This window comes from Aedes aegypti, chromosome 1 (assembly GCF_002204515.2).
Source record: "Aedes aegypti strain LVP_AGWG chromosome 1, AaegL5.0 Primary Assembly, whole genome shotgun sequence".
Classification (NCBI taxonomy): domain Eukaryota; kingdom Metazoa; phylum Arthropoda; class Insecta; order Diptera; family Culicidae; genus Aedes; species Aedes aegypti.
Genome location: NC_035107.1, coordinates 140,765,909 through 140,777,980, shown reverse-complemented (window position 1 = coordinate 140,777,980; position 12,072 = coordinate 140,765,909). Strand labels below are relative to the sequence as shown.

The 12,072-nt window shown below is 36.5% G+C and overlaps 1 protein-coding gene across 4 annotated transcripts in view; it reads right to left on the bottom strand.

The window, feature by feature from the left end:
- LOC5566087 (dnaJ homolog subfamily A member 1) overlaps positions 1 to 12,072 on the bottom strand; it is a 28,944-nt gene that overhangs the window by 16,005 nt on the left and 867 nt on the right. For 3 of the 4 annotated variants that reach the window (XM_021848936.1, XM_021848941.1, XM_021848948.1), the window contains exon 2: positions 2,194 to 2,531. In XM_021848936.1, the coding sequence (XP_021704628.1) occupies positions 2,194 to 2,531 (338 nt within the window). Of the gene's footprint in view, positions 1 to 2,193; positions 2,532 to 11,865; positions 11,938 to 12,072 lie in introns of those variants that run through there. The other variant, XM_021848955.1, reaches the window with a different exon arrangement.

Below are 12,072 nucleotides of genomic sequence, written 5' to 3'. Positions count from 1 at the left end.
TCGATATATCGGATTTGACATTATCGGTATTGAACCGATATCCGATAATTTTAAAAAAGATGGATGTAAAAGCTAAATCGATAATTTTCCTCATCAACTTTTGCATTATGTAGTACATTTCTTGAATTTTGTGATTACGACATGCAATTCTCAGAGGACATCTAGAATTCCATTGAATCAGTTTCATTTCTTCAATATAATTAATGAAAATAATTCTGATTATCGGATCGGCAATTGTTTTATCGATATCGGAAAATATCGGGTCATGAGATATCGGATACGATCGTATCGATAAAATAGGCCCGATAAAATCGATATTATCGATAATATCGATATTTGCACAGCCCTAACTACACATACATCTTAAATAATAAGCACTTTCTTGCTCTTATCGTTAAGGCGAAGTAGGCCGTCATTGAAATGTGTACGCGTCGTTGATGATTGTTGCTAATTCATCTCATGATTTCGAATCAAAGAAAATCAGTTGGTTTTGCACTGACACAGCTGAAAAAGTATCAGCACACTTTATGCATGTAAGTGCGTACAATGATACTTTTTCAAGTCAATATAAACTATCAAGACTGAGTTTTATCACTTTGAAATGCAAGCTGAAAAGTCATCATTGTTGCCAAAACGAATGACGGGCTACTTAGCCTTAATGGGTACTGGAACTACTAGAGAAAAATCCAGTGAATCGTAGATCTACACAGACTTTGTTGTTTCCACTTTTGGTGAATTGGGACAAAATTGTCCTTGCTCCAAGTGATCTCACAATTGCTTGTCACTTTCCTTACAGGACATTTACCACACAATTCCCTTCACGGGAAGAGTGGACGTCTGGCTATTTGGAAAGAAGTATATCAAACAATATAGTATGTTACACTAATGGCTCCCTTCTTGAAGGTAGAGCTGGTGCAAGAGTATATTCTCGTGAGCTAAGGCTGAATCAGTTTTACTCACTTGGTAGAAACTACACCGTTTTCTGGCGGAAATATTTGCTCTTATGTGTGGAGTGCAATCAGCACTTCAACAGCGCGTAATGGGTAAAGTTATATACTTCTGTTCAGATAGTCAGGCTGCTATAAAAGCTCTCAAGCAACACTAAACGTCTTAGAGAAGCAGGTGTGGAATTCTGGGAAAATTGAGAACATTCCTCACACATTGCTCTCTGTAAAATCAAGATCCGCTGCACATTGTGATAGTCTATTTATCGTCTACTGCTACGGTTCTGATTATATCGGGGGTATGGCAGTGCATGATAAAACCCATCCAAACAAGCTCCACACTTGGGAGGCACTTATCTTATAGGATGTTCGGGGATTGTTAATCATGCCAGCCAATGGTAGAAGACCAAAAGAAATAGGTCTCTCTTTGTGGTTCTCTATTACTGCTGCTATTTATCATGTTTGATTGTTACAACATGTGCAACATTGCCGATCATGGACCGATACAGATGCGATGTTTTTCATCTTTAGCTTGATCGTGTTTCAAAATCAATTGAGAACGAATTCTGCAATGCCTGCTTTGAACAGGTCTGGGTCATTTGGCAGAACTGTTTTTCATGAAGAACAGGCATCTTTTGAAAGAAAGGGTATTCTGGTTATGCCAAATGGCTCGCTCCCGCTTAGAACTAAATAAGTGAAAGACACATAAAGACTCATAATTCAATGGAGCTCAATAAGCGAGTCAATATTGTCTAATCAGTTTATTCTGATTAATCAAGAATTTCAGAAAAACGGAAAGATCCGATCATTGGCCCAATTGGCCGTTTTAAGCAGGGAGCCAATGAATGATTTTGATGAACTGCACACTTTGTAGGTTTTTGGAGATGCTATCGAATGGTATTAAAACCTGATTTGTTTACAATTTGATCATTGGCCCTTTAGAATTTTCAAGCTAGATTCGCGAAGAAGTCATTCTGGATTTTATAGATACATTGCTAAGATATCTATTGAATAAATAATAGATCGATTTTTTAATCAAATCCTTTAGGATTTTCTGAAAGATTAAAAAAATATTGAACATAATATTTAGAATTGTGTACTGAGGGAAAGAGCAAAATAGGAGAAAGAATACCTAAACTTAAAAGACCATTTTTGTCATTAAATACCTTTAAGAGACTTGCATTAAAATAGACATCAGTCTCCAAAAAGAGACATGCTACCAGCCCTGGGATATCGTGCGCGCGCTTACCTTCGTCCACCCATGCCGCCGTTGAAGAACATCTCGAAGAGATCCATTGGGCTGTGGAATCCGCCGCCACCGCCGCCGCCGCCCTTTTTGATGGCCTGTTCACCGCCTTCGTCGTAGATGGCTTTCTTTTCCGGATCTGACAGCACTTCGTACGCCATCGAGATTTGCTTGAACTTGTCGCCCTCGTTCGGGTTCTTGTCCGGGTGGTACTTAAGGGCCAGTTTCCGGTAAGCCTTCTTCAGATCATCCTGGGAACAGCCAGGCTTTACGCCTAGTATATCGTAGAAACCTGTTTCTTTCACCATCTTGTGCCGTTTACCTTGTTCGGTCTTGATTTTCTGTAAACAAAAGGAGAATGTATAAGCCATTAGAAATGTGTTTCAATAAGGAATTAGACAATATGCAATTATTCTAATAACGCCGTTCGATTGACCTAGTCCGCCGTAGGGGAAGAGCTCCAAATTTTTGATCCATTCGTACCTTTTAGGTCTACTTTGTAAGAAAATCGAAAATTGGTACAGATTACTTGTAGGTCGAAAATTAGTGCTTTTCCCCTTTTAGGTATCAATTTACAATTTGGAGAGAATGGAATGTTCAATCGGCGATATCCCACTGCAATTCTTGCAGGTTTCCTAGATGGGTGTGTCTCCAAAATTGGGTTGTTTAGCGCTGAAAAAGTTACAGAATTTTTTTTTCATAATGCAAGTATAATTTTTCGAAACGACGTATCTCACACTTGGAAGGTTTCGAAAAAATGCAATGCAATATGAAGCATTTTAAATCCTGTTTTTATTTTGCTGTATCTATTGTTCGTTATGTTGACGAATAGATTGTCGTGCGAATTTTCAACGTTGGGGAATACATACTCACACGTCAGATTATCTAGCAATTTAGCAGAAGCACGCACCTTGCCTGCAATATACATCCCAACAGTGTACGTTACATGTTGGTTTTGTTAGCTACGACGCCATCCAGTATATGACAAACATGGTGTGAGAATATTTTGGTGGGACAATATTGTTCAGATGTGAGTCTATTGGAGGGCAAAATCCCCAATACTATTAGTTGAAAATGAGAACAATGTTTCTAGCCATTAATGCATTGCTCGATTTGTTTTGAATTATATTGAAAAATTGATAAAAATAACAAACAAACTGCATTGCTTTTTGATTGCCACATACACCATGATGATTCGTGGATATCACACCAGTATCGTTCAATACACATGCACTTTTTTTTTACACTTGTTTTATTCGTCGGTTTGTAAATTCTCAAAAAAGTTGATTAGTCAATCATTAATACATACACATCAATAATATTTTATTGATCAATAACGACAACTCCTTACAGTCAGTTGGGACAAGGAATGTTAGTGTTTGATAGTCGTTTCTAGAAACCGAGAATATCTCTACATCTCCACAATCACAACGGGTAGCGTGTTTATTAGTAAGGGAGGAAAAAGATCTGCGAGTCACCTTTAGTCGGTGATGGGATCCATGGATAAGAACACTCAAAAAAATCCAAACGTCATTGCTACGTGAAAAATCACGTAGATCATTCCAAATTCATTTTACCTCCACTTCACCTGACTAAGATAAAGATCACTAAACCATTCATAACCATCAAATAGTGACTCGGTAATGTTTACTGAGATTACCTATCGCGCTTACGTGGAATTCACGTAGGTGCCTGAGTTTTTTTTTTCTTTTTCTTTATTAGTATCATTCCAAACATTACATTCATTTATTATATCTAGGTGTTCTGTGTTATTTGACAACACTATCATCCTAATTTGGTAAAACAAATTTAAGATTTGATAAGATAAGATAAGATTTAGGTGCCTGAGTTCATTTTGACATCTGCACGTACATTCGGTGTTGAGCTCAAATCCTAAGATGGCGCCCGCTTGATTTTAGAAGAACTTCAGAAGCTGCTGCTGCTTTAAACCCTGTGTAAGATTGATTTCAAGGTAAATATGCTTTGAATACCGAAGAATCCGTGCATTACTTCATATTTTATACGTGATTTATAACCTCTTATCAATTATAGCACGCGAAGGCTACAACAAGACAGACCAAACTTACAACATTGGGGAAACGATCAGGAATCAAAATGCTCAGATTGACAATAAAAATATCACAATCTTTTAAGTTTGTTTACATTTTCCAATTGGGAATTAGTTTTCTTCCAAAGCCTATTAGAAATAAGATTGGTCTTTATTACAGTTAAATTTAATGCAAGACCATCTAGGTCCTATTGAAACGCTTCGTAAAGGCTACCGGAAAATCCACGTAGCTCTTACGTTTAGCGACGGTGGAATGGACGAAGTTCAAAAGTTCATGCGTTCATTCTGGGCTACCTATGATTAACGTAAGAGCTACGTGAAAAGTGCGATGGAAAAAAATCACGTATGTTTTCACGTAACATTGACGTTTGGATTATTTTGAGTGAAGGAAAAATATTTTCTCTTACTTAAAACACTAATTTGAATGTTTGCATCGAGTTGAAAAAAAAGGTAGAAGATAAAATAAACAAAAAAGGACGTCGGCATTCATAATGTCGAACTATTCAAAGGTTGTTTTAGTACCGACAAAAAAGAAAAGTCTGTGTATATTTAAATTAAATAAAACAGGAATAAGGTTTCATGCCGACACTTGTAGTGACGAACCATCCATACTTTGTTTGAAAATAACAGAAACGCAATGTTGCATGTGTTATCATAAGCATGAAACGAGCTCACCAATTTGTAGTCCATTCTCGGCTGAACACGAATATCTTTTTGCACTCGCATTATGCAAACTGGACGCAACGGAATTCAAAAGACCACACACTACTGACTAATTCATATTTTTTCGCACACGTACAACGCGAACCGACCACGATTGGTCTATGGATCAAAATGACCATTGTGATGGATCAGAGAAACAAAATCATCAAAACGTTTCTTTCGACATCGTCTTATCTTTGATTCATAACTATGGTTTGGACGTATGGTTTCCAATGCCCCACAGATATGAATCAACGCTTCTAGAACTATGGTTGACATTTTATTTCCTACTGGACGGTAAAATATCCCAACTAATGGCGTTGACAGCAGCCAAGATCATTTGAGTATCCGCATTGAAATGCATTTGAGTATCCAACGGTTGCTTGAAACATGTTGGATTTGAAAAGATGGCGGCGCCGCATACTGCTGTTGGTTCCATTAGCAGTAGAAATCTTGCTCTTGCATTTAAATATATATTATTCAAGAATATGAAATATGTTCCAAGAAAAATTTGATAGTTTGGTTTCTTTTTCTTATTCCGATTATTAGAAAACACAAAAACAGAACAGAAAACAAAGAAAGAAAACAAAACCAAATATTTCAAAAGTACGCCATTTCTCGCGTTCAGTATCATAAGGGCGTAACTGCAGTGATCGATTTCTCTTCATCGATTCTCTTTAGCTAATTACTTGGCCGGGCGATTGTTTTCGACTCCTATTTTTGATTCAGTAGAAAGTATTCATCATCCTTCATCGTACTGAATCGTAAAATGCTTCAAAAATCTTTTGAATTACGTGCGATAATGCAAAGAGAAAATCGACGAAGAGAAATCGATCACTGCAGATACGCCTGTATGATACTCAACGCGAGATTTGTTTACCATTTGTAACCGCACATAAAATATAAAAGCAAGATCAGAAGATTTGAACTATATCTACCCTGCTTTTGTGGTTGCGTTGCACATAAAAATTAAGTGTAACAAAATTTCTGGTTCTACAGCATCGTGCATATAATCTATGTGCAAAGCTTGATTGCAGAAAGCCATATGCACAGCACATAATAACTAGTAGGGGATTATTCTCAGTGTAGTCACGATTTAGTCACTCTGTTCAACATGCAATTCAAATGTAAGGAGTGTATCGAAAAGTAGTCGCAAACATTCAAAACAGTCTCTAAAATATTGGGTTGCACCTAGAAACAATTTTTTGATCAGAAATGCTTTACAATGTTTTTAAAAATTATGATGCGGTAATATTGTTTCAAAAAAGTGGCATTTTGTATGATAATTTTGCAAATTACTAACAGATGTCGATGAAAATCTTGCACACCTCTGTTAAAATTGATATGTTAATAAATGTTTTTAAGAAAAAATGATTTTTGTTTATGCTAATATATTCTGTGCCACAACTCTTATGACATAGCTTAAAAAATATTTTGAAAAATACATAAACAACCATTTGAGAGCAAATACAAAAATCAAAAAAAGTCGATTTTGAAGGACCTCGTTTTTTTGATTTTTTCTTTCTACACGTTAATGGTAGTATCGAACGATTGTAATGAATAAAAACATATTTTTTGATTGGAAAAGTTTCTTTGCATATTTATGAAGTGACGTAAGCAAAAAATGGTACTGTATATTATTACCACTCTATATGACAGAGCTTCAAAAGTTGATTATACAAAAGTGACTTTCTAAAACCGACCTTATTCCAATATTTGAGCTTTCTTAGAGCAATAATTTATTTTTTTGAAATCCGTTTTACGTGTACATATTTTCCGATAGAATAAGCTTCTCATCCTATTTTGTTTGATATAAATTTTGTTCAATACAAATCATCAAATCTTCAGAAGACACTTCAAAAATGCAATTTAGTGCAAGATTTTATTTTCTATGCTTTGTAAACCTTGTTGTATTTATATTGAGACTGCATATTAATCAATATTTTTTAAGTTGCTTCAATATTTGATGACATGATGGAGATTTGCGTGAAAAAAGCTTTTAAAAAGATGAACTATGCTCTGAGATATACCGTTTTGAATGTTTGCGACTACTTTTCGATACACTCCTTAAATGACCCAGACTAGTGTGCCCGCAGTCGGGCGCAGAATTGGTACCACTTCTAGTACTGCATTTGATCCGTTCGGTATTACCACAGACAAAAAGGGGTAACTAACACTGAACAAATTTCCATCAACCACTAACGATCATTGGGCCTTCCTTAGCCGAGTGGTTAGAGTCCGCGGCTCTTATTGAAAAATGCTTTGGTATTTTTCAAGAACGTACACAATTTTGAGTACAGACATTCGTTCTAAAAGGCATGGAGACCGACACCGTTCAGAATGTGGCTTATAACCAGTGGCGATTCTCCAGAGGACATTGCTGGTGTAAACTTTGGAGTAACTTTTTGAGTTAGCCTCAGAAAAGCTAAAGGTTGAGTTCTTGAAAATATCTTAAGTGAAATTCATAGAAAAATTGCTTATCCCTAAATGAACTTCTGAAATAATTTTGGTAGGGGTTCCTTCAGGCACCCAAACTTTGAGTAAATATCTAAATAAGTTTCTGACGAATTTCCAGGAAAAACACATACATTAGAAAGTACAAGAATATTTCTGGACAAACATTTGAAAAGGTCCCAAGAGGTCTTGAGCCTTTTTTTTAGAAACGTTGCTGTTGAGCCCTTCTTAGCCCGCCCACGCAAACTAACACCACTATCAAAAAGATTGGCGTTAGCTCTTCCTGATAGTGGTATTGGTGAGCGTGATCGAGTTGAATTGGGCTCAACAGCGTCTTGCAAAGCCAATGTTTACCAATGTCGATGTGCCCTTTTGAAATGTTTGTCCAGATTTGTAAGATCACGAGTAATACATGTTGAAGTTCGATAAATGAAACTCTCAAAAATACCCTTAGCGAAATATATGGCTAGATTCTTTGAAAAATCCGCAATAAAACTCTTGTCTACTCCAGATAAGATCATTTTTGTTTGCTGATTCCAGTAAAACCAGCAAAAAAAAAACCTCTATTTTCAAGACACTCAGTCAGGCTCATTCTGCCCCATTAGGTTGATGAACACGCAAAAAACATGGTTTCCAAAAACATTGCTCAAAAATGAATGAAGAAAACATTTTATGGTATAAGTTACATCAATTGAAACGATTATTTTGTTGTTTTTCTATGCGCCTCACAACGATTTCCTTAGATGGTTAATGATTAGGGCAATACCCCTACCTCCCTACGCTGATTATAATTTTAAATATAAATTTTACTGGGATGCGAATAACATTTAATAAATGACTTATTGATATTTTAGTTTTGATTTTATTTTTCGTGTTCCTTACCTCATAAGATTAGCATGGTTCTCCCCCTACTTGCCCTAGTTTGCCACTGGTTCATTTGCTTATGTTTCATTATATTTCATTATCATCCCTAACAAATTACTCAATATAACTTCTTTCGATCGATCTTGTGATTTGAATCTAGCCAACACGATCTTCCCGATAACAAATCGTTTGCCATGCATGGAGGATATAAAACAAAATTCTCAGTGGAATTGCTAACCTCATCCGCTTCTCATACTCTTTCTTCTGAAATTTGCTTTTCCGGCACAATGAATTGGACCAGACAAAAATTAAATTTAACGTTTGAATGATTAATTGGAGGGGAAATAATTTTCGAACTGTCAATTTTAAGTTTGATTTTGATTTGATTCACCAATTGGGACAAACCCTTAGTAGAGAATGGTTTAAATCAATACAGTACCAGAACAACGGCCTGACTGACAAATAAAAACAAATTGAGTTTTATTCACCTAACAGTTTATTTGATAAACTAAAATCATATACTGCATAACTGTTTCTTAAAAATAACGTTTTTCACGAAATAAGTGAGAAAAACATAAAGGCGCATTTGATATTCTCTTTCGATACGAACTCTGATGTCAATTTCGCCCACCTTCCCCCCCCTGCGGTAACCGGGCGCATTTGCGATTGAGTGTGGCAGCAGGGCGCATTTGCGATTGAGTGTGGTAGCAGGGCGCATTTAAAACTGAGTGTGCAGAAGGTCGATAGTGAAGAAGGTTCGTGTAAAAGAGCGTAGCAAAACGGCGAAGCTGATGATAGTCAAACCAAAAGGATGAGGTAGAAAGGCGCAATCGCTGCTGTCAAACTGAAGTAGACGAAAAACCGAGGGGCGCAACAATCCTCAATTTTGATGAATGGCGCATGATGCTTTTTTATTTATTTTAACATGTTGTTCATGACATGAAAATAAATCAAATGGTTTGTTACAAAAGTAATATTGTAATGGATCATACAAAAATGTATCATGCGATTAAATCGATCGGAAACATAATATAGAATTGAAATTATATCCGCTGAACTTCAAACCAATTTTACTGACAATGTATTAGTGTTCACATTCGCCCTTATTCTGACTCTGTATTGAAATAGTCGATTTCAGTCATTTATTTTTTGAATAAGATAGTAAATTTGTCAAAATATCAATTTTTAGTAACGTAGAACAGGTAGAAAGTGAGGTTACTAGTCGCCCCTGCTTATAACTAAACATTCACAAACCAGTTCTTGGGTTCTTTAGGCCAAAGTCATAAAAGAACCCCCGGATAACAGAATAATGTATATTTGGATCCAAAAACACTATGTTCTATTGAAAATAGGGGTTGCGGCCAGGGTTGCCACATTTAAATCTGTATTTTTTCTTTCAATTATCTGTATTTCTGTATCCCAGAACAAAATATCTGTATTTTAAATCTGTATGCTTCAAAATTGAGCTAGAAGCTAAAATTTAGCAAGAAATTTTTGAAAATATCAATCATTTGTAACTACATTGCGGAATGGTCACATCAAAGGTTTAATTATAAAGTTTTCAAAAATAAAAATTTTCATGTTAGTCACAAATCTGTATAATTTTGGCCATATTCTGTATTCAGAATCTGTATATCTGTATTTTAACAAAAAATCTGTAATCTGTGTATACAGATTCTTGGTCACAAAATATTCGAGAAAATCTGTAAAATACAGATTAATCTGTATATGTGACAACCCTGGTTGCGGCATATCACCGATCAGGTCGTTATGAAAAATTTTCATCATGAATTCGGGACCCCTATGAACTCGGTGCGTGTAGTAACAGCTTTATTTTGAGTAAACTTGACTATAACAGCAAGTTATAATCGAGGTAAATTTACCATTCAAGTTAGTGAAAGCATACGTTTTGGAGTCTTATATTTGATTCATAACTGTGATGTGGTTGTGAATGCCCCACAGTTATGAATCAACGCTTTTAACGTTCAAGGATCCGTCATCATTGAAACTTCAACAGCAGTTTTTCTGTTTAAGCTAGGTATGCTGTTCCGCTCAAAAAAATAATAAAATTTCTGCCCGGGAAATTCCCTACAGTGAGCTCCATTGTAATTGACATTTCTTTTTAACTGAGTTCTGCGATCATAGAAAAATGCTTTTCTTGAGCATTTCTTGCAAGAAATTTCCCACGCATCGAGATAAGCGATTACTTTTCTGTTGAAATGCATACTTCGCTTCAAAGCCTGATTTGCTGCTGAACAGGAATCGCTAAAAAATTTTCCGAATTTTCTCGCCGATTCCTTGCAGAAATTTTCTACAGCGACTCCCGTTTGACAGTTCTTTTCAACTGCGTACTGCGATCAGAAAAAAGCGCTTCCTTGCAGGAATTTCCCATGCATCAAGATAGGCCAAGAAATTACTTGTCAGCAGCGAATCAGGCTTAAAACTGAAATGTATTCGACGAAAATGTGTTCACTGTGTTTCGGTTGGAGGATAGAATACAATAAACACATTCTCATGTAAACTTTCATGATTTTGAACGAAAAAAGTGCTATGTATAAGCATTACTGTACAAGTAAAATTAAAGTTGATTCAAAAATGGGAAGGGCCCCACTAGAGCTTTATTGAAGTTACAGTCAACTCTCTATAACTCGATATTGAAGGGACCATCGAGTTACAGAACACAAAATCAGTACAACTGCGATCCAAGGGACCATCGAGGTAGCCAAGAAAACCAACTTTTACTATGGGTTTCTAACTCGATATCGAGATACGAAATATCGAGTAATGGAGAGATAACTGTATAACTTATAACACTAACTCGACAATTGTGGGGCCCTTTCCTACTTTTATTCAGAGGAGAATCTTCTCTTCATCGTAGTGTCGAATAACATGTAAAATTTACATTGTAAATCCATTCGTTTGCTCGTTAACAAGCTACACACTTGGTTACCAATGATTTTCAGAGCGAAATCATATGTTTAGCGTGAATTATAAATCGCGATGCTGTTTAAATTTATGATTCACGTATGTAAAACACGTTTTGCGTAATTGCAACTCTATTTGATAAGATATTCTCCGTCTAATCCAACTCTGATCAAGGGAAAAGTTTGCCCGAATAAATTGGAAATTCGGACTACACACTCATATCGAGATACAGAGTCCCGTTTAAACTATTTATAAACATCACTATTTGTTCACGGCATCAGCTTCAATTCGGTATCCCCGGATGCCACGAACAAAATTCTAATCACTTTTTGGGAACGAAGCGGATTGCTGCGATTGCTGAGTCACATAGCCGTGTCTAATCAGGGGGGCAGCTTTTTTGATAGCAGGGTTACATACTTCACAGGTACACAGATTTTTCCTCCTCACATCCCATCCACTCCCCAGCCAGCAGCAGCAAGGTGTTTTTTCGTTCAAAAAGTTAACCCGACGACGGACGGACAGACGGCTGACGAAACAAAATGGCGACGTCTTGAAAACGCTCTTCTATTTGCAAAAAAAATGTTTTCAAAACGAGACAAATGAAATCGCCATTACAGAAGGGGAGAAAAAGTACTAAAGGGCAAACGTTTGCCGGATCTTACGACGGAAGAGAGAACCAATCCGGAACAGCTATCGGGGAATCGACCGAAGAACACGGACGGACCCTTCTTTGTTGTCACCGCAAACACGTTTTTCTCGAATCATCATTTAAAGCACGCATTTGACACTCGGCCACTGCGCGAAGTTCACGGCTAATGGCGTTTTCGTTTGAAGGGATCGATCTCAGGAGGCGAACCCGGAAGGAGTTT